General features: G+C 42.6%; 1 protein-coding gene across 6 annotated transcripts in view; it reads right to left on the reverse strand.

Moving 5' to 3' along the window:
• fubp3 (far upstream element (FUSE) binding protein 3) overlaps nt 1–25,875 on the reverse strand; it is a 109,279-nt gene that overhangs the window by 64,621 nt on the left and 18,783 nt on the right. For 5 of the 6 annotated variants that reach the window (XM_072488675.1, XM_072488673.1, XM_072488670.1 and 2 more), the window contains exons 2-4: nt 13,884–13,989; nt 7,005–7,038; nt 6,382–6,431 (exon numbers count right to left, since the gene is read on the reverse strand). In XM_072488675.1, coding sequence (XP_072344776.1) covers nt 6,382–6,431; nt 7,005–7,038; nt 13,884–13,989 — 190 coding nt within the window. The remainder of the gene's footprint in view (nt 1–6,381; nt 6,432–7,004; nt 7,039–13,883; nt 13,990–25,875) is intronic. The other variant, XM_072488671.1, reaches the window with a different exon arrangement.

The following is a 25,875-nucleotide window of genomic DNA, read 5'->3' on the forward strand; positions in this document are numbered from 1 at the left end:
TATATTGAGCATTGGAATAGTCATCTGTGAGGAACAATGAAAAGTTATGTCTAATACATTCAAGTAATATTTAAACAAGCATCTCAGCAGTAATATGGTTGGATTTAAACTGGGGGATTCTAGTTGACATCCCGGAAAAGAATATTCAAACCGCACTGCACCCCAAGCTGAGACTTCATCGATTCTTGGGTGCGACAACAAAAGTAACATCTCACCAATTGAAGAGGATTTCTGGTTGAGCGATCTAGAGGAAATATGTGGTGTTTATCCTGATGATTTTTTTTTTTTTTTTTTTTTTAAAACAAATTTCTTTTCAATACAGCAGAGTATAGAATGAACTCAAGCATTCAGATAAAAAGTTTATTTAAATATGCCCAAGAATTTAAAATTTACAGGCTGGAAAGGGGGCAAGATTTTTTTTTTAATATATAAATCGAATAATAAAGACGCGACTGCCGAGGCGGGTACAGTTAAGATAGCAACGCTTTTCGGGTGGCAGAGTGGAGCAGTGGTTAGCACTGCTGCCTCACGGCACTGATGGCCCAGGTACGATCTCGGCCCTAGGTCACTGTCCGTGTGGAGTTTGCACATTCTCCCCATGTCTGCGTGGATCTTACCCCCAAAACGCATAAAGATGTGCAGGGTAGGTGGATCGGCCACGCTAAATTGCCCCTCAATTGGAAAAAATAAAATTGGGTACTCTTTTAAAAAAAATTTGAAAAAAAAGATGCCAATGCTTTTAACTGAAGCTGATCGAAATTCTGAACACTTGAGATTGACAAATCCAGACAATGTTTGGCTCTGAAGCGGAAAGATTCATTGGAAAAGTCACTGGATCCTATTTGGTCCTCCCTCGACACCATTCATTTAGCAGTTGATTCCCACGCCAACACCCTTCCCAACATCCAGATGGCCCTTTCGGTTCACAGCGACAGCATCTGAACACTGAAGTCCAGGTTGACTGCGGCGATTAAGGAGAGCGTGTCGTTGTGGGTCAAAGTTGATGACCTGAAAAACTGGTTGAACCAACAAAACTTACGCATTGTTGGTCTACCAGAGGGGACTGAGGGCCTAGTCCCAGCACAGTTTACTTTGGAATTATTCAAATAAGGTGGTGGGCGAGGAAACTCTCTGTAATTCCCCGTTGTTAGACTGAGCCCACCGTACCCTTCAGCTGAAACCTCGCCCTGGCAACCCCCACGAGGTGTTGTAGTACGGTTTCATCGCTACAAAGATAAGGTGCTAATGTTTCAGTGGGCAAGGGAACACAGTGATGCCAGTTACCAAGGCCACCCAATCAGGATCTACTCGAATAGGAGTGCAGACCTGGCAAGGTTATATTTTCATGGCAATTTAATGCTTCATTATTCCCGTTTCCACGAGGGGATCTTGGCTGATTCTTTCAGCTTTTAACAACATCAAACTCACACAGTACAAGAAAGGAATAAGCTTCAGTTTGATTCAACCCACCCGTCTCGGCATCACATTTAACAGAGAAGATAGTTTCATTGACACACTAGACAATTCAGATTCTTGCCTTCAGCGGTGCATATTTAATTCCCGACGGGCTGATTATTGATGACTCGGTGAATTTTATTGGAGTAATAATTGGAAACTGCCTTTTCAATATCTGGCCATTGTGTTTTACACTTGGGGTCATTACAGGTGATTCTGTTGAACGTGGATCTACAGTCCAGGTTCTCATCTTGGTTCTTACTCCGGCTATGGGGAATGTCAGCATCAGACCTTTAAGGGTTATATTTTCATGGCAATTTAATGCTTCATTATCCCCGTTTCCACGAGGGCATCTTGGCTGATTCTTTCAGTTGTGGTCAAGATATTTGGCTACCGTGAATTAAGGCGAAATGTCAGATATAGCCTAGTTGTATCACCAAACTAGCCAGGAGGTTGATAAGTTTTGCTGTCGTTTTGGGTGTTATGTGCTTGATTGTCTGTATTGGCCATTTATTGTGCTCAAAATTAAGGGCATGGAAGGGTGGCATGGTGGCGCCGTGGTTAGCACTGCTGCGTCACGGCACGGAGGACCTGGGATCGATCCCGGGTCACTGTCCATGTGGCTTTTGCACATTTTCCTCGTGTCTGCGTGGGTCTCACCCCCACAATCCAAAGATGTGCAGGTTAGGTGGATTGGCCACGCTAAATTGCCCCTTAATTGGGAAAAAAAATAATTGGGAACTAAATTTATTTATTTTTAAATTAAGGGCATGTTTGACTGCATTAGAGCTCTTATTAGGCGATTGCAACAAGCAACTTTTCAGTGGCTTATTACATAACGTCAGGGGCACTCTCCATTACCGAGGCTGTACAGTCACCAGATGCTAGCTAAGATGCAAGCCCTGCTGGCCATCTTGTCTATAATGGCGAATTTAAGATTTGATTTATGGTTTTATCACTCCGTTTAGTTTTTGTTCTAGTGGTTTGGGAGTGCAGTGACTGTTCTGGAGATTTTGGGGGGGGGGGGGGGGGTTGGAATTTCATGTCGGCAGTAACCAAATACCTTCTTGTATTTGGCCTTTTTGGGTAATGGATCCTCTTGGTCTTGCTTTCTTTTTCATTAAATTTACTGACCCGTTAGTAAAGTCTGCCTATACGCACGACTATCTTAGGCGGTCAGGGTGGTTACGCAATATGTTTGGGGATTGACTGGCATAGGGATTAAAACGTTCCAAAGTGTTTTCACATCTCAAGAGTCTCACTTTGGAACGTTTTAATCTCTCGGCCAGTCAATTTCAGCAGGTCTGGCAGCATCTGTAGGGAGAGAAAAGAGCTAACGCTTTAAGTCCAGGTGGCCTTTTGTTAAACGTTAGCTCTTTTCTGCGATTTTCCAGCATTTTCTCTTTCGTTTCAGATTCCAACATCCACAGTAATTTTCTTTTATCAAGAGTCTCAACACTGATGTAGCATTCCTTCAGGAGACACACCTCCATGTTAATGATCACACCAGATTATGCAAAACATAGGTTGGCCAGGTGTTTCATTCAAATTTTAATGGCAAAACTAGGGCGTTGGCCAAGTTTGATTAACAAAAGAATACAGTTCTCCCCCTCAAATGCAATCTCAGATCCTGGAGGACATTGTACAATCGTTAGCGGTGCACTCTCTCAAACCCCTATAGTTTCAGCGAATGTCTACACTCCGAACAGGGACAATAAATTTATTACTTCAATTCTTTCGTCCCTTTCCAATCTAGACACCACCATCTTACTTTTGAAGGGGATCAAAACTGTGTTATAGATATTATAATTTTAAAGAAAATTAAAACAAAAATTGGTGGATTGAATTCTGGAAATAGACTGTTAATATTCCATTATCCCCACTCTTGAGTTATATATAGGCAGACAGGCTAAAGCTTCAGACTCAATTTGACTTATACTCCGCTTTACTCGTGGAAAGTATGTTACAACGGTCAAGGGGGATTTTTTATGAATACGAGGACATAGCTTTCTTCCCACCAACACAGGCGCCAATCTGCTTCTCTGTTTATCTGCCAAGTCTATGCCTCCTCCCATAACCTTACTGCTGAACCCCTCTGATAGTATTTAGACCTTCACTTATTTTTACTGCAACCGTTATAAATCGGAATCCCCGGCGGATAAACAGCAAGGCAGAGTTGCCATAGTCCCAGATGACCATTGGCTGTTTTCCCCTTTGAGGGGAGAGCTGACTTGTGACGGTTTAACCCGAGGATCGCCACACCTCAGGTGAGGCAAGACCTGTGTGTGTTCAACCCCCATATCATCCAAGATCCTCTCTAGCACTAATTGAGATAAATGAAACACTAATCAGATACATGCATGTGGATTCCATTCAATTTGGAATTGCAATTTATGCAGGCAAAACAGGCACATTGTCAACCAAACCATCTACTGTACAACTTACTAAATGTGATGATCCTGTAGATTTATGCAAAGTTTTTGCAATCCATTTAAAAGCTTCTCCCCTAACAGGAAATCGAAGCAGGCAATCTATTGCTAGCTTGTACAAATATTGCCCGATATATAGCCTCTATGGGCTCAAGGACAACCAAATGTGACATTCACTCCTATTAGACGAACATCTCTATTTGGTTCAATGTGAAGAAATCAATAGGGCAGGAGGCAAGACACAGGGAATAAAAGACCTGGACATTTTTATTTTCATTCCTTTCGTGCACAAGTCACAGAATCGCTAGATTGACTTCTTTCATCACATGGTATACAACACCAACCTGAATCAGAATGGTTACAGCGTAGGAGGCTATTGAGCCCACTATATCGGTGCTGGCAATCGGAAGGAATAATTCACTTGGTGTTACTTCCCTGCATTTTCCCCATGGCCTTGCAATAGTTTTCATTTTCAGATAATGGTTCAATTCCCTTTTGAAAGCCTAGTTGATCCTGCCTCCGCCACACACTCAGGCAGCACATTGCAGATCCTAACCATTCAGTGCGTGAAGGTTTTCCTCGTGACTCCATTGCTTCTTTGGCCAATTAGCTTAAACCAATTCCCTCGGGTTCTCGAACATTCCACCAATGGGAGTACTTTCTCCCTATGTACTCTGTCCAGACCCCTCATAAATTTTGAATACCTCTGTCAAATCTCCTCTCAACTTTCTATTCTCCAAGAGTCCCAACTTCCCCAATCTTTCTACTTAAAAGAAGTTCCTCACCCGGGAACCATTTTAATGAACCTTTTCTGCATCCACTCTAATGCCTTCACATCCTGCCTCAGTATGGAGCCGAGAACTGGAAGCAATACCCAGTTGAGGCAGAACCTGTATTTTATACAGGTTCCCACATGACTGCGTTGCTTTTGCGCTCTATTCCCCAATTGATAAGGCCCAGGATGCCATACGCTGCTATACAGTCTATTAATCACGTTCTCAGCTTGTCCTGCCACCTTCAATAATTTGTGCACATAGACACATGCCCCCCTGCTCCTGCCCTGCTTTATACTGGTGTTCACTTCACACTTCTATGCACGAAGTTTCATTTGCCACATATCTGCCCATCTCCAGCAATCTGCCTATGCCCTTTTGAAGTTTTACATTATCCTCCTCAGTTCACAATATATCCAAGTTCCTTATGATCCTCAAGTGTAGGTGCAGAGTGGCACAGCGGAACCCAGAGGTCAATGGATCAAAACCATTCTTTGCTATCCAATAGCGCATGATCCTCAGATGTTGACATTGTGCCCTGTAAACCAAGATCTAGATCATTACTATACATCAGAAAGAGTAGTGGCCCGAACACTGATTCCTGGGGAACTCTAATATAAACCTTCCTCCAGTTTGAAAACCAGCCGTCAACATTACTGTTTCCTGTCACTTTGCCTGAGCCAATTTTATATCCATCCTTTTAACCTATGAGCTATAACTTTGCTTACATAGAATTTACAGTGCAGAAGGAGGCCATTCAAGTCTGCACCAGCCCTTGGAAAGAGCACCCTACCCAATGTTAACACCTCCACCCTATCCCCATAACCCAGTAACCCCACCCAACACTAAGGGCAATATTGGACACTAAGGGCAATTTATCATGGCCAATCCACCTAACCTGCACATCTTTGGACTGTGGGAGGAAACCGGAGGAAATCCACACACACACAGGGAGGATGTGCAGACTCCGCACAGACAGAGACCCAAGCCGGGATCGAACCTGGGACCCTGGAGCTGTGAAGCAATTGTGCTATCCACAATGCTACCGTGCTAACAAGTCTGTTGTGCAGTATCTTATCAAGTCTTTTGGAAGTTCATGTGCAATACATCAACAGCATTACGATCAGCCCTCTGTTACCTAGAATCATAGAAGTTTACAGCATGGAAACAGGCCCTTCGGCCCAACCAGTCCATGCCGCCCTCACCAGAAAAAAAACCACAAATCAGGTAACTCTCCAGTGAAAGATTACTTTCTGTAGTCTTCTCATGCACCTTTCACACCTCTACCCGACGTCCTAAACAGAAACCAGCTGAGGTCAAAAACTTGCCATGCAGGCAAAACTAAAGTGTGAAATCAGATTTGATCTTCAGCCGCTTTATGCATCATGTAATGATCAGGCTATTGTTGAACTTCAAAATAATTCTTCTTTCATGCAACTAATTTGTGGTAACCAAATTCCAAGCCAATTTGCACTGTTGAAATAAAAGCAAACCATTCTGCTTCTAATTTTTAAAAAACATTCAAAACAGGCAACTCTACAACATAGATCCAGAGATTCTAATTGCGAAGATGTGCAAAAATATCGATCTGACATCCTGAGATTATAATAATTAATGCTTCTCCCAAACAACATTTTGTACAAGTGTTTAAATGTCATTTGCTGCGTTTTTGTTAAAAACCTGCAATTTAAACCACACATATTTTCCAAATGTTTCATACTTACTGAATCCAACCATTTTATCAGGCACTTTATACTCTTCAGACATTATAGTCCTGAAAGAAGAATATTAAAAGATGCAGCTTACAAGAACAGAATGGAATACCCCGGTTTTCAATCACATTGTAATAATAAAACCTAAGGAACTGGATATTGAGCCCCACAATTGGGCCAAAATTACATGATTAAAGGTTACTTCCACGTTTTAATCACAACAAAAGGAGCAGCAATTTTAAGCAAAGTGACTGGTTAATCTCAAAACGTATAGTTACAGTCCACTTTTTTGAACTGGAGACGGGACTTCCATAACCATACATCTAACTAATAGAAGCTGTGCGGCAAAGCAATATAAACATTTGCAGTACATTTGTAAGCCAGTTTTGTTTGTAAATTGAGAGCCTACGGTTAATTATGCATAAATCATTATATTGTCATGACATTCACACATTTCCTAATGGAACCACGTGAGACGAAAGCATGGGATCATGTCCAAGAAAAAAAGGCTTCTAAAATGATGTCTACTTTTAGCGTCTGGTACCAATTGCTCTGGGGAAACTTAAAATTGTATAAAAATACTTGCATACATACTATAGATAGATGCGCAATAATTACAACAATCTGTTACTTACCTTTGATGCACCATTCCCCCAAGCTGGTTCACTACTGAGAAAAGGGAAAGGAGAATTAAAGTCTGAAAGTACAAGTGCTCCTCGTACAGCTTTCTCCTGTGGACTCTTATTGTGGTGTTAACACATAGGAGTACATTGAAGCAGTTTCCATAATACACCTTACTGACTGAGGCTATCTATCAATGGTACCATAACTCTTACTGGAGTTACAACCTGCACATAGCTCAACAGCAGTTATATCGGTAGCTTGACAAAAGGCAGTGTGTAGATGGAAACATAACATTACAACAAGATACTTACAGATTACAGTGAATGAGCAAAACTGTGGAAAATGGATTTCAATGTTGGCAAATGGAAGGTCATCCACTTTGCACCTAAACAGGGCAGAACAGGTTACTTTCTAAATAGAGCAACGCCTGTGGAGATCCAAAGAGGTTTGGGGGGTCCCAACCACTAAAAAGGTTTTTGTATCTGGAGGACTAGAATACAAATCAGGTAACTCTCCAGTTAGGGAGTAGAAATCATGTTGCAATCATGCAAAGGCCTGGTTCGGCGACACTTGGAGCAGTGTGCACAGTACAAGGCACCAACCTTAGGGAGTGCGGCATTGATTTACCACAATGATACCTGGAGCCTACGGGTTAGGTTGTGAGGAGAGATTTCCCAAACTATGGTTATCTCCCTGGAATTTGAACGGCTAAAGGGCGATTTGATTTAAATTGTCAAGATATTAAGGGGATGCACTGGTAGATCGAAATAAATTATTTCTATCAGTTGGGGTGTCTAAGGCATAGTATAAACATTAGTGTCCCGGATTGTTTCGCAGTGAAAATCGGAAACATTTTCTTCATGCGAGGGCAGTAGAAGTTTGGAAATTTCTTCTATAAAAACAGATTGTTAGATTTTTGTTAATCAAAGGCATCAAGAGATATGGGGGAAAAGGCATTATAGAGTTAGGTCATGGAAAAACCATGATCTCACTGAATGGTGGAACAAGCTCAAGGGGCTAACTGGGCTACTTGTGTTATTATGCCCCTAATAAAAGTGCCATTTCTCAACAGCTCACAATATCATTATAATTTAAAATAACTTGCAGTATCTGCTTAGTACCAACTGAACTGAGCACCCTGGTTGGATGTATCCACCTCGAAACAGCACCAACATGTCATCCCAGAGCACCAATTTTAAAAAATAAATGAAGGGAGAATTGGTACATCAAAACTCTCATCTGTCACCCAAATAACCAAAGTGCTCAGCTGAGGACAAACACTAGCTTGAAGATCATGCGGCACTGCCGGCCATTATCTATGCAATATATTTTTTTGGTTACATACAATTCAGGATATATTTCGGTCACCTTTTTTGCTATGGCCCTGTACAAAAGCTATGAAGTCAGCCGGACACGATGCTTTGGAACACTTGCGTAGCAAATCTTGTAAGAACGGACTGAGCTAATTCCATTCTGAACTGACACATTTGAAGTACCAAGGCATTAGAATATGAGGAAGCAAAATGACTGCTCATGCAGGTAAACTTTCAGATGCAGCATGTTCAACAGAGAAAGTAATTCTTGCTATACGACACTCGAGGGGGGAGCATGCAGCTCAGTGAGAAGCAGCTACACACCTGTATTCCTGATAAACAGCTTAGTGCCAACCAAGCAAAAACCTTCCCCTTCCATTCCTCCACCTAGTTTGGCATGTCAGATGTGCTCAGTACAGCTGAGCGATGTCACAAGGGCACCCACAGCGGATTCTAAATATCTTCCATTCGTACTGCTGCTTCTCCACTAGCTAGTGCCAGATAGAGAGATAGAGAGTGAACCGATTCACAAAGCAGGTGGACATTAGTAACAGGAACATGCTACAGCTATCAAAGCCAGCTGAAAAAGAATTCCAGAAACTGAAGGGTGATCAGCAGCAATTTTACAGTTATGCCTAGCAGCCATTTCTAATTCACAATGTGAAGCTCCCACTAAACACAAAGCAAGGCAATCAAGTATGGTCCCATCTATAAATACAGCTGTCTGCAGTGGAAGGTGCATTTACAAGTTAAAGAACATATTTTCATGTAAACTATTTTTTTAAAAAGAACAAAAAGGGAAAGGGCTGAAGGTTGGAAAAAAAATGCTGGCACATCAAATTTAAAACCAAGAAACAAGGTGAAGGACAAATCCTCATAGCAGACAGCAGAGATTTTAAAAAGGTGAGTTTATCCAACACCTTGCATTTAGAAATGAGCCGTTATCACAGAAAACAAATTAGGGCGAAGAAGAATGAACCCGAGCCAAGGGAAGATGTGGGAACAAAGACCGAACAAGGTCCTTAATTTAAAAATAAACCCAAAAGACCGGCAATTTCGGATTGCAGTTCGGTATCAAATTTGCCTGACACGTAAAAAAGTAAGCAGAATTGGAACTTCGGTGCATACGTGTAAGAACACAAATTCAAATGATGAAAGGGTACTTAAAATTGCCACGGAAAACCACTAGCAATTATACAATGAAATTGATATTTAATAGGATAAATAGTTAAAATAAAAAGCTCTATTAGATTTCTAAGGAATGCCCAAAGTGATTCAGCAGGAAAGTGGCGTTATATTTCAATTCCACAGACTCAGATCAGCTGAGCAATGAATAATAAAAAGCAGAGTTTATAACTTCTAACTACAAAATTGAGACTTAAAATAGTTTGTAGGGCGGGGGAGAAAGAGAGAAAACTGGGGATTTGAACGAAAAAAGCATTCTGAGCAGTGATTGTACAATAAAACATTATAGTCCAACTAAGTTGCAAAGGAGAAAATACTCTTGCTTCCTAATGTTAAATAAAATACACAAATAAATTATTTGATTTCCTCTGGATGTAGCAATGTCCCCACAGTACTAAGCTAGCCACTGAAAGCACCAATATTCCCTGGTCACCAGAGTGTGTGTGAATGCAGCCTTAACAGGCCAGCAAAGCAGTTTTGGGATACATCATTGGGGGAGATTTGGCAACCAGCTTATTGGGAACAGTGACTTCAGCTTCCTTGTGTATAGCTGCCTGGCCCCACAATGCATCAGCACAGTTTATACATCTGGCATGAATCTGGTGCCTTGGTACTCCTCCCTAAAGTAATTCTGCAATGTAAAATGTGCCACTAATACATTACTGTGCTTCACATTTACCATTTCCGTGGATTCACACTATTAAGATCCATGATGTGGAGATGCCGGCGTTGGACTGGGGTGAGCACAGTAAGAAGTCTTACAACACCAGGTTAAAGTCCAACAAGTTTGTTTCGATGTCACTAGCTTTCGGAGCGCTGCTCCTTCCTCAGATGAAGGAAGGAGGCTCCTGAGGAAGGAGCAGCGCTCCGAAAGCTAGTGACATCGAAACAAACTTGTTGGACTTTAACCTGGTGTTGTAAGACTTCTTACTATTAAGATCGACATACGTGGAGCTATATTTTCACTATTTTTCTCAAAAGTGCAGTTTAGGGATTGTAGGGGAATTGACAAGTCCAACTTTAGCACTTCATAGAATTTACAGTGCAGAAGGAGGCCATTCAGCCCATCAAGCCTGCACCTACTGTCAGAAAGAGCACCCTTCTTAAGCCCACGCCTCCACCCCGTCCCCGTAACCTCACCTGATCTTTTGGACAGTAAGGGGCAATTTAGCATAGCCAATCCACTTAACCTGCATATCTTTGGACCGTGGAAGGAACCCAGTGCACCCGGAGGAAACCCATGCAGACACGGGGAGGAAGTGCAAACTCCACACAGACAGTCGCCCGAGGCCTGAATTGAACCCCGGTCCGTGGAACTGTGAGGCAGCAGTGCTAACCACTGTGCCGCCATTGATCATTCATTCCCAAATGCTATTTTCAGAGATGGGTTTAACAGTAACTCCAAAGAACAAGAATAACTACACAGAACAACATGCCTCTTGGTGTACATTTTGCAGAGGGATTTCCCCAGCGGTTATGAGGTCAGATTGTGTACCATTTGTTCTTTCTCTAAAAATGAAGGGACAACTTGCAGATAACAATTTTTGAGATAAGGTACATTTCAGGGCAGGATAGGTAGTATTTTCAATTCATACAAAGACATTTTTCCTTCAAGTAGTTACATTTTTTTCCCACCAACTGAGAGCTATGCAGACAAACAGATCCTAACAGCTTTGTGGACTACCTTAAATTGACAACCTCTCTTGCACTTAAACATTAGATCCAGAACTGCAAATTACAGGAATAGAATGGTGAACTCCAAAACTCTTGCAAGTTTCATCTCTGCTTTATGTTGTTTTTGAAGGCAATGGCATTACAAGCCATGAGGAGACGGCACAATATATTGTGTTCCAAGGTCAGCTCATAATGAAAACCTATTCATTCAAATTGATTCATTAAAGATTTAATTTTATTGCAGCTTTATCTCCATTACTCCTGTGGCAGCCATTGGTAAGTGGAGGTCAAGTATACAAGTGCCGACCATCAAATTCAGAGCAGAGCACAATGCACAGGAAAAGGTAATCAACATCACTGATGGTATTGATTCCACTGCCAAACACCTCCCCTTGACCAAGTTCCTTTTGTGAAAATATGTTCGAATGGAATGGCAAAATAGCTTTTCTGGGATTCTAGGGCATGGATTAAAAAGAGTACCATCTTACTGTCCTTTGTTCATTAATGACAACTGAGCTGACCAGTATGTGATTTGCCTGCTCAGAAGTCTCAAGCCTGCAGTTAAACAGCATACAATTGTTAAGCCTGGTCTAAGTTACACCATTACAGGTAGTACCTGGCCTCCTTTGCAGTAACCTCATAGAAGCTTGAGATTTGCACCTGCCCATTAAGAATCACAGGCGAAAGGGCAGCACGGTGGCGCAGTGGTTAACATTGCTGCCTCACGGCACCGAGGTCCCAGGTTCGATCCCGGCTCTAGGTCACTGTCCGTGTAGAGTTTGTACATTCTCCCCGTGTTTGCGTGGGTTTCATCCCCACAGCCCAAAGATGTGCAGGTTAGGTGGATTGGCTACGCTAAATTGCCCCTTAATTGGAAAAAATTAATTGGGTACACTAAATTTTTTTTTAAAGAATCACAGGTGAAAACTAGTGCACTATAGATCGTGTTTCGTGACAATCTTGTTCTGAGAACACAGAATCTAGAGAAAGTAGACTGTTTGATCCTTCGAGCCTGCTCCGCCATTCAATGTGATCACTGCTGATCCTCTATCTCATGCCATATTCCCGCTTTCTCGCCATACCTCATTATACCATTAAAATCTAAATAATAATCTATCTCTTTCTCAAATATATTAACTTGGCATCCATTGCATTGTGCGGCAGAGTTTCACGTGTTCACTACCCTTTGAGTGAGGAAATGTTCCTCATCTCAGTCCTAAATGTCCATATCCTGAGCCTATATCCCCGGTTCTAGACCCCCTAAACAGGGAAAACATCCTCTCTGTATAGAGTCTGCCCAGTCCTGTTAGAAGTTTATACATTTCAATCAGAGCCGCTCTCATCCTTCTAAACGCTAATGAATACAGGCCCAGTCGAACCAATCTCTCCTCATAGGACTCCCGCCAACCCTGTTATTAACCTAAGGGACACCCACTGCACTCTCTTTGTGGCAAGTATATCCTTTCTTAGGTAGGGAGGCCAAAACTGCACACAACACCCCAGGTGTGGTCTCACCAAGGCCCTGAGGAACAGCAGTAATTCAGCTCTGCTTCTGAACATGAATCCTCCTGCAATGAAGACCGACATGCCATCGGAATAGTTTGCTGCACCTGCCCCTCCATTTTCATTGACTGGTGTACAAGGACACCCAGATCTCTTTGTCCACCCACACGTCCCAATAATCACCATTTAAATAATACTCTTCTTTTCTGATTTAACACCAAAGTGCATAACTTCACATTTAGCCACGTTGTATTGCATCTGCTGTGTGCTTGCCTACTCACCCAACTGGTCTACTCATCTTGAAGCCTCCTTACATCCCCCTCGCTTCTGTCCAGTTTGGAGTCGTCAGAAAACATGGAAATGTTACATTTGGTTCACTCATCCAGGTCATCATGAACAGCTGGGACCAAGCACTGAACCCTGTGGTACTCCCCTAATCACTGCCTGCCACTCTGAAAAAGACCAATTTCTTCCTGTCTGTCAACCAACTATTGCCAACATATTACCTCACACCCATGTGCTTTAATTCTGCCAACTAACCTCTTAGGAGCGACCTTATCAAAAGCCTTCCAAAAGTCCAAATACACCACATCCACAGGTTCTGCCTCATCTACACTACTAATCCCATCCTCAAAAAACTCCAGTAGATTTGTTAAGCATCATTTGCCTTTCATAAATGCGTGCTGGCTTTGACCAATCCCGTTAATGCTTTCCAAATGTTCTGTTATAACAGACTCGAACATCTTCCCCACTACCGAAGACAGGCTAACTGGTCTGTAATTCTGCCTTTTTTTTGTCTCCCTCCCTTATTAAATAGTGGGGTTACATTTGCCACCCTTCCGTCTGTAGGAGTTTACGGAATTTTGGAAGATGACCACCAATGCATCCAATATTTCCAGGGCCACTCCCTTTAACACTCTGCAGATTATTAGGCTCTGGTGATTGGTCAGCCTTTAGCCCCATTAATTTCCCCAGCGCCATTTTCTTGTTAATACTGATTTCCTTCAGTTCTGTCGTCTCACTGGACCCTTGGTTCCCTCTGGGAGGTTATTTGTGCTCTCTTTTGTGAAGACAAAACCAAAGTATGCCTTCAGTTTTTCTGCCATTACTTTGTTCCCCCAACTAGCCAGCAAAGATTTTGCAAACAGAGTACAAAGGGCCTCTAAAAACAAGCAGTTACATTTAAGAAATGTCATCAGCAACACAATGGCTTACCCCCGTCATCGAGTGTCCGTTTCTGAGTCCCATAGCCATAAACTGCAGGATCTACCACAGGAGTGGAATTGTTCAGATGTGATCCAGCATCTATTTTAGCAGCAATCTTCAACAGAGAAAAGGGGAGGGGGGAAAAAAACAGCATTTTAAAACCAAGAGCGACATTTAAAACCCTTTACATTGGAATATTTCACTGCATAAATGAAGTTCGACTTTCATACAAGTTGGCATCATTCAGGGTAGTGCAACTTCAACATAAAGACCCCCTCTGCTACAGCAAGATTCAACAGTCAGAGACAAGTTCCTGGAGCAAGAGTGGAATTGGAGAAGATGACTGAAGAGAAATGTGTACAAGACTGTTGAAATTTGAGGGGTAGGTGAAGCAAGGTGTTTAGGGAGGGGGTTGCATAACATGTTGAAGCTTTCACCATCATTGGCAAAAGTACAAATAGAGAGGAACACAGTGGATCAGCTACTGAGGACTGAGGCCTGGGAAAGATCTACAGGCACGGATAAGAATTTTAAAGTTGATCAGCTACGAGATGGTGAACTAGCAACAATTGGCAAAGATAGCAGTGGAAAAACAAGACTGAACGTGGGCTGCAGAGTTCTACAAGACATTGCCTAATGACACAAAGTAATGGTGTGCTTTCCTCATTTTTCATCCTCCAAAACTGGTACAGTTGGTAACAAATTAGTACAAATGTTGCAAGATTCCAGGTACCATTATTTTGACATTTGCTGCATACATTACACTAAACATTAATCAGAAATTACAAATGCAATTCTGAGGCAAAATATGACAAGCACCTGACAAGCCTCATGGGCATTTCCAAATGGAATGGCCTCAGGCAGCAAGGTCCAGTGCTTGACAAAAATAACGAGCAATAAAAGATTACTTCTTTTTAAACAGAGGCTGAGTTTTCTTTGAGGGGTGGGTGGAAATATAGCGCAGGCGATATTGACAGTCAGAATATGCAGCAGGCCTCTGCAGCTTTGAATGTGTGTGCATGGGGAGCTCAAACTCTGCCGAGTGCACTGCATGGTCAAAGAGTTCAATGGAAAATCACGAGTAACTGATAATTTTGCTGGTACTAATGCATGGTTATGATGGACACCATCGCGCTATATTAATCGGGTCAGAGATTATTTAGCTAGTACTACTGGTGCAAATCAAGTGCAGGATTTCACAAAATTGAAGTTAAACCGGCAGTGGACTATTAAGGAAACGGTATAATCAGAAGTGTGAAAATATAACTGCACTGGATCGGGCAGAAAAGGGGTGGAGATCATAGAACATACAGTGCAGTGCAGGAGGCCATTCGGCCCATTGAGTCTGCACCGACCCACAAAGCCCTTACTTCCACCCTATCCCCATAACCCAATAACTCCATCTAATCTTTTTGGACACTAAGGGCAATTTAGCATGGCCATTCCACCTAACCTGCACATCTTTGGACTGTGGGAGGAAACCGGAGCACCCAGAGGAAACCCACGCAGGCACGGGGAGAACGTGCAAACTCCGCACAGACAGTGGCCAAGCAGGGAATCGAACCCAAGACCCTGGCGCTGTGAAGCCACAGTGCTAGCCACGGTGGACTCGGGGCAGAAGGCAATATGGAGAGAAAACTTTTCAGATTAAATTTCTATAAAAAGGGAGCATGTTGACATCTAAGCGTCTTTTACAATACAAAAAAAATATTTTTCTTATGACTAGAAATATGCTGGAGAATTTAGAATTCTAAGAGAATACTTGAAGAGAAAACATTCCATCCACCATCCATATAATAAACGCTGAATATATCTGTTGCAGTTGGTTCCAGGACAATCATTTTGAGAGATTTTATTAGGCTATGCAAGTACAAGCATTGGTCTGTTACTGGCAAAGTAAAAACATTATGCAAACATGGAGGGACACTGATTCCTGAATGCCAACCAGATTTGGCTGAACAGATAGAATTTGAACCTCTGTCTGATAAATTAGTGAAAGGAGATCTTTTGCCATTGTGTTTGTGAACACTGATTCATATCTGGCTGCACGTCCAGAATACACTGGCCGAAAGACATTCACCAAGCTGATTGATCACGTACTTAACTTGTTCCCTGTAGCCTTCGCTCATCTCTTTACATCCCACCTTCCCCACCGCAGAGGCATTATATTCCACTCATGAATCCATGCCAGCCTGGGCAATGATCATATTGGAGGGTGGCACATTACAACTGCGTCCACACCAGCCCTCATGAGGCATACACACATACACTTCCCAGGAGGCAGGAGCATCTGGCTGATTTTCCAGTCACTTGGCGTGTTTTTACTGCTACCCTGGCTAAAATGACCCAAATCAACATGAAGAACAGGACCTGTTCCTGGTCTTCAAGGCTCAGTCACACAAGTTTTACTGACTGAATCACTGGAGGAGAATATAGAAAACTATTTACTGAATTCTTACCACCCAAAAAGTTACAAGTTATATTTTTAATTTCACTAATTTGCAGGCCATTTTATGATCGCAACCAATACAGAAATCCAACAGTGATCCAGATTGACAATCACATACAAAGCCACATTCATTCACCTTCAATTCTGTACTGTTTGAAGAGCCACGGCAAAATAAAATACACTCGTATAAAAAAATGATCTTAACAGTTACAACAATTTAAAGCTTTTCAAGTGATTGATTTGGTGTTTTAAAAAAATGCTCATGACATTGGGTGCTGTTGCCAATTATTAACCATCCCTCACTACCTTCAAGAGTTAGCAGAAAACAGATTAAATGCAGCTAAAAAAAAAGGACCCAACTCACTTTCAGTCAGTAAAGAGATCCCTGAAATACTGCCCAGGCAACAATAGTGGTGGTTTGAGGGGGGGGGGGGGGGGGGAGAAAAAGTAGCTTGCGACAATCAATTCCAAACAAAACCAGATTAAGCGGTCGTTCGTAGTATTTGTTTGTGGAATCTCAATTTGCACAACACAGCTGTCAAATTTGCTTACATAATAGTGGCATTTTAATGTAACTAGCTTTGTGAACTGCTTTGGAACACTTCAAATGTGTTAAGACACCGTTTAAATGCAAATCTTTTCTATTAAATGTACATTGTAATAGTATATATTCTTGATTCATCATTGACAGACCTTCAGCCAAACTATTATACAGCTCAAACTACACTTTAGGTGCAACCCAAGTTTGAAAATCAAAATCTCTAATTGTACTGCTGAGTAAATGAATGCATTAAAAGTTTCACCTTGACACACTGGGTAGCGTTCTTGTCAGAGACAGACGGTTATGGCAAACCCCACCGTCAAAACCTAACACATAGTCCAGAATGACAGTTCAAGGCAGTACTGATGGAGTGCAGCATTATCAAAGTTGGTTGGATATGTTAAAATGAGACACAATTCAAAGAACCTGGAGTTCTCCGGTGGCGTGGCCTCTAAACATCGCCACCAAAAATACGGACTTTCTGGTCATGCATTCGTTGGCTGTTTATGGGAGCTTACTGTGCACAAATTGGCTGCCATGACTGCGTACAAAACAGTGACTTCAAAAGAAACTCACTGTTTGCAAAGCACTTAAGGACATTCTAAGGACAAAATATAAATACAAGCTCTTTCTTCCACTGATCCCACTTATACACCACTGAAATCCTAACAACCGCAGTGGTAAACCTGGGGAAAGACCGGTTTTGTAATTATCCAAGGAAACAACACATTGCCAAATAGATGGAGAAGCAATTTCATTGTGTGACGATACATTTTCTTGTAGCGAAGCTCAGTGCAAAGTCAAATCAATGCCGTTATGTAAGCACTACCTGCATTCTCACTCCACCCAGAGAAAGCATTACATAGCACAGTTAAAAGTGAACTCTGCCAACTATTGAAGAAACACCACTGGTCTCGTACAATAGTTTGATCATCAGCTGATGCAATCCTAGCAGCAGCTTGCTCGAGTTTTTGATAACTACTCATGTGCAGGAGCATTTTAAAGCCGAATCCTGCTGAGTTTGGGAGGCTGAGAACACAAAAACTCAACAGCAACAAAGCGAAACAGAGGAAGTGACAGCTCCAAACTGGCAAGTATAAAAAAACAAAATGTTACACAGAACCTGATGCTCTTACTGTTCTCAAATAACCAGTTTTGGGCTCTGGAAATATTTGAATACAAGAACATGAGATAAGAATAGACCATGTCAGTCCCTCAAGTCTTCGCCAATATTAATACAACCACAACTCATCTTTGGCCTCAGCCCCACTTTCTCATTTGCTCCCCAAATCTCCTAATTCCCTGAGACACCAAAAAATTGTCTATTTCGGCCTTAAGTATATTCAATAAAGGCACGTCCACAACCTCTGGGGTAGTGCGTTCCCAAGATATGCAACCCCGAGATAAAGGATTTCTCCGCATTTCAATCCCAAATGATTAGCCTCTTATCCTTAGGGTCATGGCCGATCATGTAAATTCAGTATCCCACTCCCGCTTTCTCTCCAAACCCCTTGTTTCTACGAGATCCCCCCCATCATTCTTCCGATCCAGTCTTTCTTCATATGTCAGTCCTGCCATCCCGGGAATTAGTCTGATGAACCTTCGCTGGACACCCTCAAAAGCAAGAACGTCCTTCCTCACATTAGGAGACCAAAACTGCACACAATACTCAAGGTGTGGCCTCACCAAGGCCCTGTATAACTGCAGCAAGACATTCCTACTCCTATACTCAAATCCTCTCGCTATAAAGACCAGCATGCCGTTAGTGGTCCTCACCGCCTGCTGTACCTGCCAACCTTCAGTGGATGTTCCACCATAACACCCAGTGTTATGGAGAGATCATCTCACCACCACCACACCCCCAAAAGTTTTTTAACCCTCTGCCAAAGCTAGAGTCATCCAGACTCAAAACATTAGTTTTGTTCTCCCTCCATAGATGCTGTCAGACCTGCTGAGATTGTCCAGAATTTTCTGTTTCTGTTCCTAATGTGAGCATCTTGACCCCTGAGCTTACCATAACTGAGGAATAATTTGAACTTGTGGAAATTGATCAAATGCTCTTTATAGTTTAGTATTTTCCACTCTCTTTGAAGACTCACACTGAGCTTTGCCGAGACCTTAAAGACGGTTATTAATGGGGGGTGCAGTTGAGTATGCCAGGAGCAGTACCAGGCGCACCCAAAAATTAGATCAAAACTTGGTGAAGCTGCAGCACACGACTGCATGCATGCTAAACAGCAAAAGCAGCATGGATTGATAGAGGTAAGTGATCCAACAACCAACAGGTCAGATCCAAGCTATGCAATCCTGCCATATTCAGTCTTGAATGGCAGCAGACAGTTAAATAACTAATCAGAAGGAGAGGTCGATAAATCAGCCCAGCACGTCAATGCAAATAATAAACAAGGTTGAAGTAACAGCCACCAGAAATGCAGAGTAGATGATCCATTTCGACCTCCTCCTGAGATCCCCAGCATTTCAGCTGTTATCAGCCAATGATTCACTTCATTTGACATCAAGAAGTGGCTGAGCACACTGTATCGGGATCTTGTCAGTATCCCAGCAATAGTACTGAAGACTTGTGCTCCACAACTAACTGTACCACTAGCCAAGCTATTCCAGCAGAGCTATATCTTTATCAGAGTTACAAAGCCAGAGCTCAAGAGTGTGGACAGTGACAAACCCCTAATCCAGCTCCTTGCCTGCTCCAAAAAACAATTCAAATTGAATCCAATTCATGGTCCCCCCACAAGAGAGACATACCAGATCCAGGCATTACACCTGACCTCACGTTCATCTTCGCCAACCAGCAGAGTTATAACACTGGCATCTACCTGACAATGTGGAAACTTGCACAACTGTATCCTATACACAAAAACTTGGACATATCCAATCCAGTCAATTGCTGCCCCAGTCTACTCACAATCAGAAAAGTGATGAATGGTGTTGACAGTACAATAAAGCAACACTTCGCAATAACCTTCTCACAGATGCTCAATTTGGGTTCCCCCAAGGTCTCTCAGCTCCAAACCTCATTACAGCCTTGGTCCAAACATGGGAGGGGGGGGAAAACGGAATTCTGAAGTGAGGTGAGTGACTGCCCTCAACACCGAGGCAGCATTTGACAAAGTGTGGTATCAAGAAGCCCTAACAAAATTGGAAGTCAAAACCTCCCGGGGTTCCTATTAACTAGAAACATAATTGGAAGAGCTACTGTGGCTACAAGAGTAGATCAGAGGCTGGAAAGACTGCAGCCAGTCACACCTGTCCTGGCTCCCAAATGCATGTCCACATCTACAAGGAACAAGTCAGGAAAGTGATGGAATACACTCCACTTGGTGGGTGAGTGCAGCTCCAACAACACCAGACAATACAAAGCAGTCTGCTTGATTGACACCCTACACACCACATTAAAGGTTCACTCCCTCCACCACCAGCAGTGGACACTATGTACAAAATGGATTGCAGCAACTCACCATGTCTCTTCTGACAGCACCATCCAAACTCATGATCGTTGCTATAGAAGGACAAAGGCAGCAGACACATGGAAACACATCTGCAAGTTGACCTCCAAGCCACACACCATGCTGACTTGAAAATATATCGCCCTTCACTACCACTGGGTCAAAATCCTGGAACTCCCTCCCTAACAGCACTGTGGGTATACCTATACCAAATGGACTGCAGCAGTTCAAGAAGGCAGCTCACTCCCACCCTCAAGTGTAAGTGGGATGGACAATAAATGATAACCTAGCCAGTGATGCCCACTTCCCATGAATACATTTCAAAAATCAATATTACAGATATTGGTATATAACTATTCCAATGAATGAAAAAAAAGCAATTTTTTTTAAAATGTAAATTTTCCAGAGGACCTCAAACTACATTTATCCTTCCATACATTACAGAATAACCTGACCAAGCCACTGAACTTGCAGGAAGTTTTATTTTTATAAATTTAGAATACCCGATTCATTTTTTCCAATTAAGGGGCAATTTAGCGTGGCCAATCCACCTACCCTGCACATCGTTAGGTTGTGGGGATGAGACCCACGCAGACACGGGGCGAACGTGCAAACTCCACACAGACAGTGACCCAGGGCCGGGATCGAACCTGGGACCTCGGCGTCGTGAGGCAGCAATGCTAACCACTGCACCACCGTGCTGCCCTTACTTGCAGGAAGTAAACAGTGTATTTTGAAGACTGCAGAAAAGAGAATTGCTCAATTGGAAGATATCACCATTTCCAATGGACTCCACAGAACTTCTATAATGAACAGCAGACAAGATCATTTGACAGAAATTGTGACACTGAAGTCTTATAGGCAAAGATGAAATCCAAAGATTTAGTTCAGAGTTTCTTTCTGTCAAGGCCAGGTCTAACCTGCTTGTTGTGTTTAATTTTAATCTGCATATCACTACAGGTCCATCTCGTTCTGCCTGCTGCTTATGGGTTTATAGTCTATGTTTAATTTGTGTCGCTTACCCTGTTCACTGAATAGCTACCTAAATATAGCAGAGGAAGAGGATCCTGATCGCTGTATTCTGGCTTACAGGATACACAAAACGTAACATGACCTCTTCAACTTCAGAGCGCTGAAATAAACAGACTGTGCCTTAGACTATAAATTTTTGGTCAGATTTATTGAGCAGCAAGTCATGCAAACGTAACTGCAGATTTACAAGTCACAGGCGTTATTACTCTTCTCAGAATATCAAAAATAAGTGCAGTTCTGTTGCTCCCAACACATCATAAAACACAACTTGGAAACATTAGCCACTTACACAGCAGTTTGCTACACCGTCACTGACACTCCTGATAACCGTCAGAATGACTGCTAAATTGATGCAATATAGCCTAAGTTATACCTCAAATTGCCTTCGAAGATGGAGAGAACTCCCCAGCTCTTCTCTGAAGTAGTGCCACCATCTATTATGCCCACTCAAGGGGGCAGATGGGACCTCTAATTGACATCTTATCTGAGTATCCAACAGTGCAATAGTTCCTCAGCAACGCACTGGTAGTGCCAGCTTAGATTTTGTACTCAACCCTATGTGAACCCACATCCTAGCCCATTCAAACAAGATTGCTAACAACTGAGCCATAGCTGACACTATCCAAATATTAGCACATTAAACACTCATTGTTCCACAGATGCACCCTACAGGATGGACGTAGCTGGCAGGTAACCACCATGTGTCTTTGAAATGACCTAATGTACTTATTGAAGAACAAAACATAAAAGAATAGTAACAAATATAAACAAACTTACGGCAATTACCATAGCACACCATAAAAGTGCAATATCTCCATCCTGGTGACACTACAAGCAGTATCTTGCATTTAGGCAGTAGTAGTATAAAGAATTAACAGCAGGCAAGTATTGAGAAAATGGACATAGATAGTCTTGCAATGGATTGACAACTCAGCTCACTGTCAAACAGGACACCAAAGGGTAGACCGGAGACAAGGTTGCAAAAACTCGCCTGGGAGAAACGGCAATTTTAGTCTTTCCATTGCTAAAGCTTAGAAAACTCGAGTCAGGCTTGGTGTTGGGACAGAGACACAGTGATAAAAAAGGAGGTCTTGCATTTCTATGGAGCCCTCAAAAACCTCAGGATGTCCAATGCATTTTATAGCCATAGAAAAACACTTAAAACATTGGTTTTGTGGTAAGTGTGGCAGTCAATTTGCAAACAGCAAGGTACCACCAACTGCAATGTAGTAAATGATTATCTGTGATAAATGATTATCTGTGATAAATGATTATCTCGGGGCTGGTTTAGCACACTGGGCTAAATCACTGGCTTTTAAAGCAGACCAAGGCAGGCTAGCAGCACGGTTCGATTCCCATACCAGCCTCCCCGAACAGGCGCCAGAATGTGGCGACTAGGGGCTTTTCACAGTAACTTCATTTGAAACCAGGCAGAAGGCAGAGAGTTGGGATAAAAGGTTCTTTTTCGTAATGGCAACCGGTGACGAGTGGTGTCCTGCAGGGTTCAGTGTTGGGGCCACAGCTGTTCTCTTTATATATTAGCGATCTAGATGACGGGACTGGGGGCATTCTGGCTAAGTTTGCCGATGATACAAAGATAGGTGGAGGGGCAGATAGTATGGAGGAGGTGGGGAGGCTGCAGAAAGATTTAGACAGTTTAGGAGAGTGGTCCAAGAAATGGCTGATGAAATTCAACGTGGGCAAGTGCGAGGTCTTGCACTTTGGAAAAAAGAATAGAGGCATGGACTATTTTCTACACGGTGACAAAATTCATAATGCTGAAGTGCAAAGGGACTTGGGAGTCCTAGTCCAGGATTCTCTAAAGGTAAACTTGCAGGTTGAGTCCGTAATTAAGAAAGCAAATGCAATGTTGTCATTTATCTCAAGAGGCTTGGAATATAAAAGCAGGGGTATACTTCTGAAGCTTTATAAAGCATTAGTTAGGCCCCATTTAGAATACTGTGAGCAATTTTGGGCCCCACACCTCAGGAAAGACATACTGGCACTGGAGCGGGTCCAGCGGAGATTCACACGGATGTTCCCAGGAATGGTAGGCCTAACATACGATGAACGTCTGAGGATCCTGGGATTATATTAATTGGAGTTTAGGAGATTGAGGGGAGATCTAATAGAAACTTACAAGATAATGAACGGCTTAGATAGGGTGGACGTAGGGAAGTTGTTTCCATTAGCAGGGGAGACTAGGACCCGGGGGCACAGCCTTAGAATAAAAGGGAGTCACTTTCGAACAGAGATGAGGAGAAATTTCTTCAGCCAGAGCGTGGTGGGTCTGTGGAATTCATTGCCACAGAGGGCGGTGGAGGCCGGGATGTTGAGTGTCTTAAGACAGAAGTTGATAAATTCTTGATTTCTCGAGGAATTAAGGGCTATGGAGAGAGGGCGGGTAAATGGAGTTGAAATCAGCCATGATTGAATGGTGGAGTGGACTCGATGGGCTGAATGGCCTTACTTCCACTCCTATGTCTTATGGTCTTAAGCCTACTTGTGCCAATAAGCGATTTTCATTTCATTTTCGTTATCTTTAAATGTTGGTTGAAGGAAAAACATTGGACAGCACACCTGGAAGAACTCGCCTGCTTATCTTTGAAATAATGCCATGGTATCTTGGACGTTCACCTGAGGAGGCAGACAGGGCCTCAGCTTAAAAGTCTCATTGAAAGGGCGACAATTCCAACAGCTCACTGGAATGTCGGCCTAGATTATGTGCTTCAGGGAGTACGACTTTCAACCCGTAACCTTTGGCAGAGGTGATTCTGCTGCCACTGAGCCACGACTTACAGCCCCAATGGAGGCAGGGTTAAATATCAATATACCCCAGATTGGACAATGCTCAAAGAGCTGTATGTAGGCAGGGAATAAGATGAAACCTAGGTGGATTAGTATTCTCCACTCCTACACTCACTCAATAAACGTGCTGCTTCGAATCTTACTCGGACTACACCATACAAAACAGAATTCACACCAGATTCAATTTCTATGCCATAGATTCTCATCTAATCTCAATCGCACTATTTATGGCTATTGAAATAAAACCTCTCTCCCGACAGGCAGCATATTTCCAAAATGTTGTTTTTATTTCAGATTTCCAGCATCTGTAGTACTTTGCTTTTCGATTATGGAAATTGATGAATGTAAATTAGATGGTAGTCTATTGGACACCCAGGGAACCAAACTTCTTAATTCCTAATGTTAAGAGAGCTGATGACACCACAAACAATTCCCGTACCAGCCTCCCCGAACAGGCGCCGGGAATGTGGCGACTAGGGGCTTTTCACAGTAACTTCATTTGAAGCCTACTTGCGACAATAAGCAATTTTCACTTTCAACAGGGGCACTGAAATTGGCACAGGAGCCTGAAGTGACTACGACCCACCTTGCAGGTTATCCCACAAATCACAACAATTTTCAGACATTCGATCAGCAAAAATGATATGGCCTGTTCCCTGGAATAAAGGTCATTGCATTCAGGAAGAACAGTATTTTCTCCATGATAAACTTACATATGAAAATGATCACAATTTGGGTGCGCCATCACAACTGCTCACTCCAACTATTAGGGACTACTTTATTTTTCGTTAAGGGCAACCAGGGTTTCTTCTAAGTTTCCAGTCACTGAGCTAAATACTCATACCAACTGTGTGACTCACGGAAATGCTGATAGTAAGGTGACCCTGGAAATGAAGCAACTAATCTCATTTAGGAAGATTTAAAATGGTCAGTCATATCCTGACAGCTCAGTGCCAAATAGAGAATGAAGGTTTCTCTGTACCTGTAACAATCCCTACAAATATTAAATTTGCATTTTCAAACAGTATGCCATAGGACTAGTGTTTTCCACAAGTTTTAGCAGGGCATATTTCCACACAAGAGCATGTAAATAGCATATGCCCCCCCCCCCCCCCCCCCCCCCAACCACCACCACCACCACCACCACCCACCACCACCACCCCCAAAAAGCCCTTCGGGGGCTTAAATGTCCTTTCATACCAAGGACATTTAAAACAAAATGTACAGAGTGGTTCTAAAAGCATTGGGAACCATTCTGATGCAGCTAAAATCACCAGGAAATCTCTCCACAGTATGCCAGGGTTCCAATGAAGCCTGGGGCTTTTCTGCACATAGTCCTCCACCTGCCCCAAACTGCATAAAGTCCTTCGCAGGTCATTGGAACAGGAGGCGGCTATTTAGGCTCTGGCCTCTGTTCCACCATTCAATTAGATTATGACTGATTTGTGACTTAACTACACATTCCTTTGCCCCATATACCATATATGGGGCAACGGCATGATTAACAAAAATCCATCAACCTCAGTTTTAAAATTGTTAGCATTAGTAACAGCAATCGAGGAGAACCCGAAACTTCTACCACCCTTTCCTAACATCTCTCCAGAGAGCCTGTTTCTAATTTTTCAGGGGCGAAAAACAAAGTTGAAACCAATGATGCCATTCAATTGCACATCTCTCGTCAATGATACCAACAGATTTCGGCACTGA

The sequence above is a fragment of the Scyliorhinus torazame genome, chromosome 22, assembly GCF_047496885.1.
Source record: "Scyliorhinus torazame isolate Kashiwa2021f chromosome 22, sScyTor2.1, whole genome shotgun sequence".
NCBI classification, from domain to species: domain Eukaryota; kingdom Metazoa; phylum Chordata; class Chondrichthyes; order Carcharhiniformes; family Scyliorhinidae; genus Scyliorhinus; species Scyliorhinus torazame.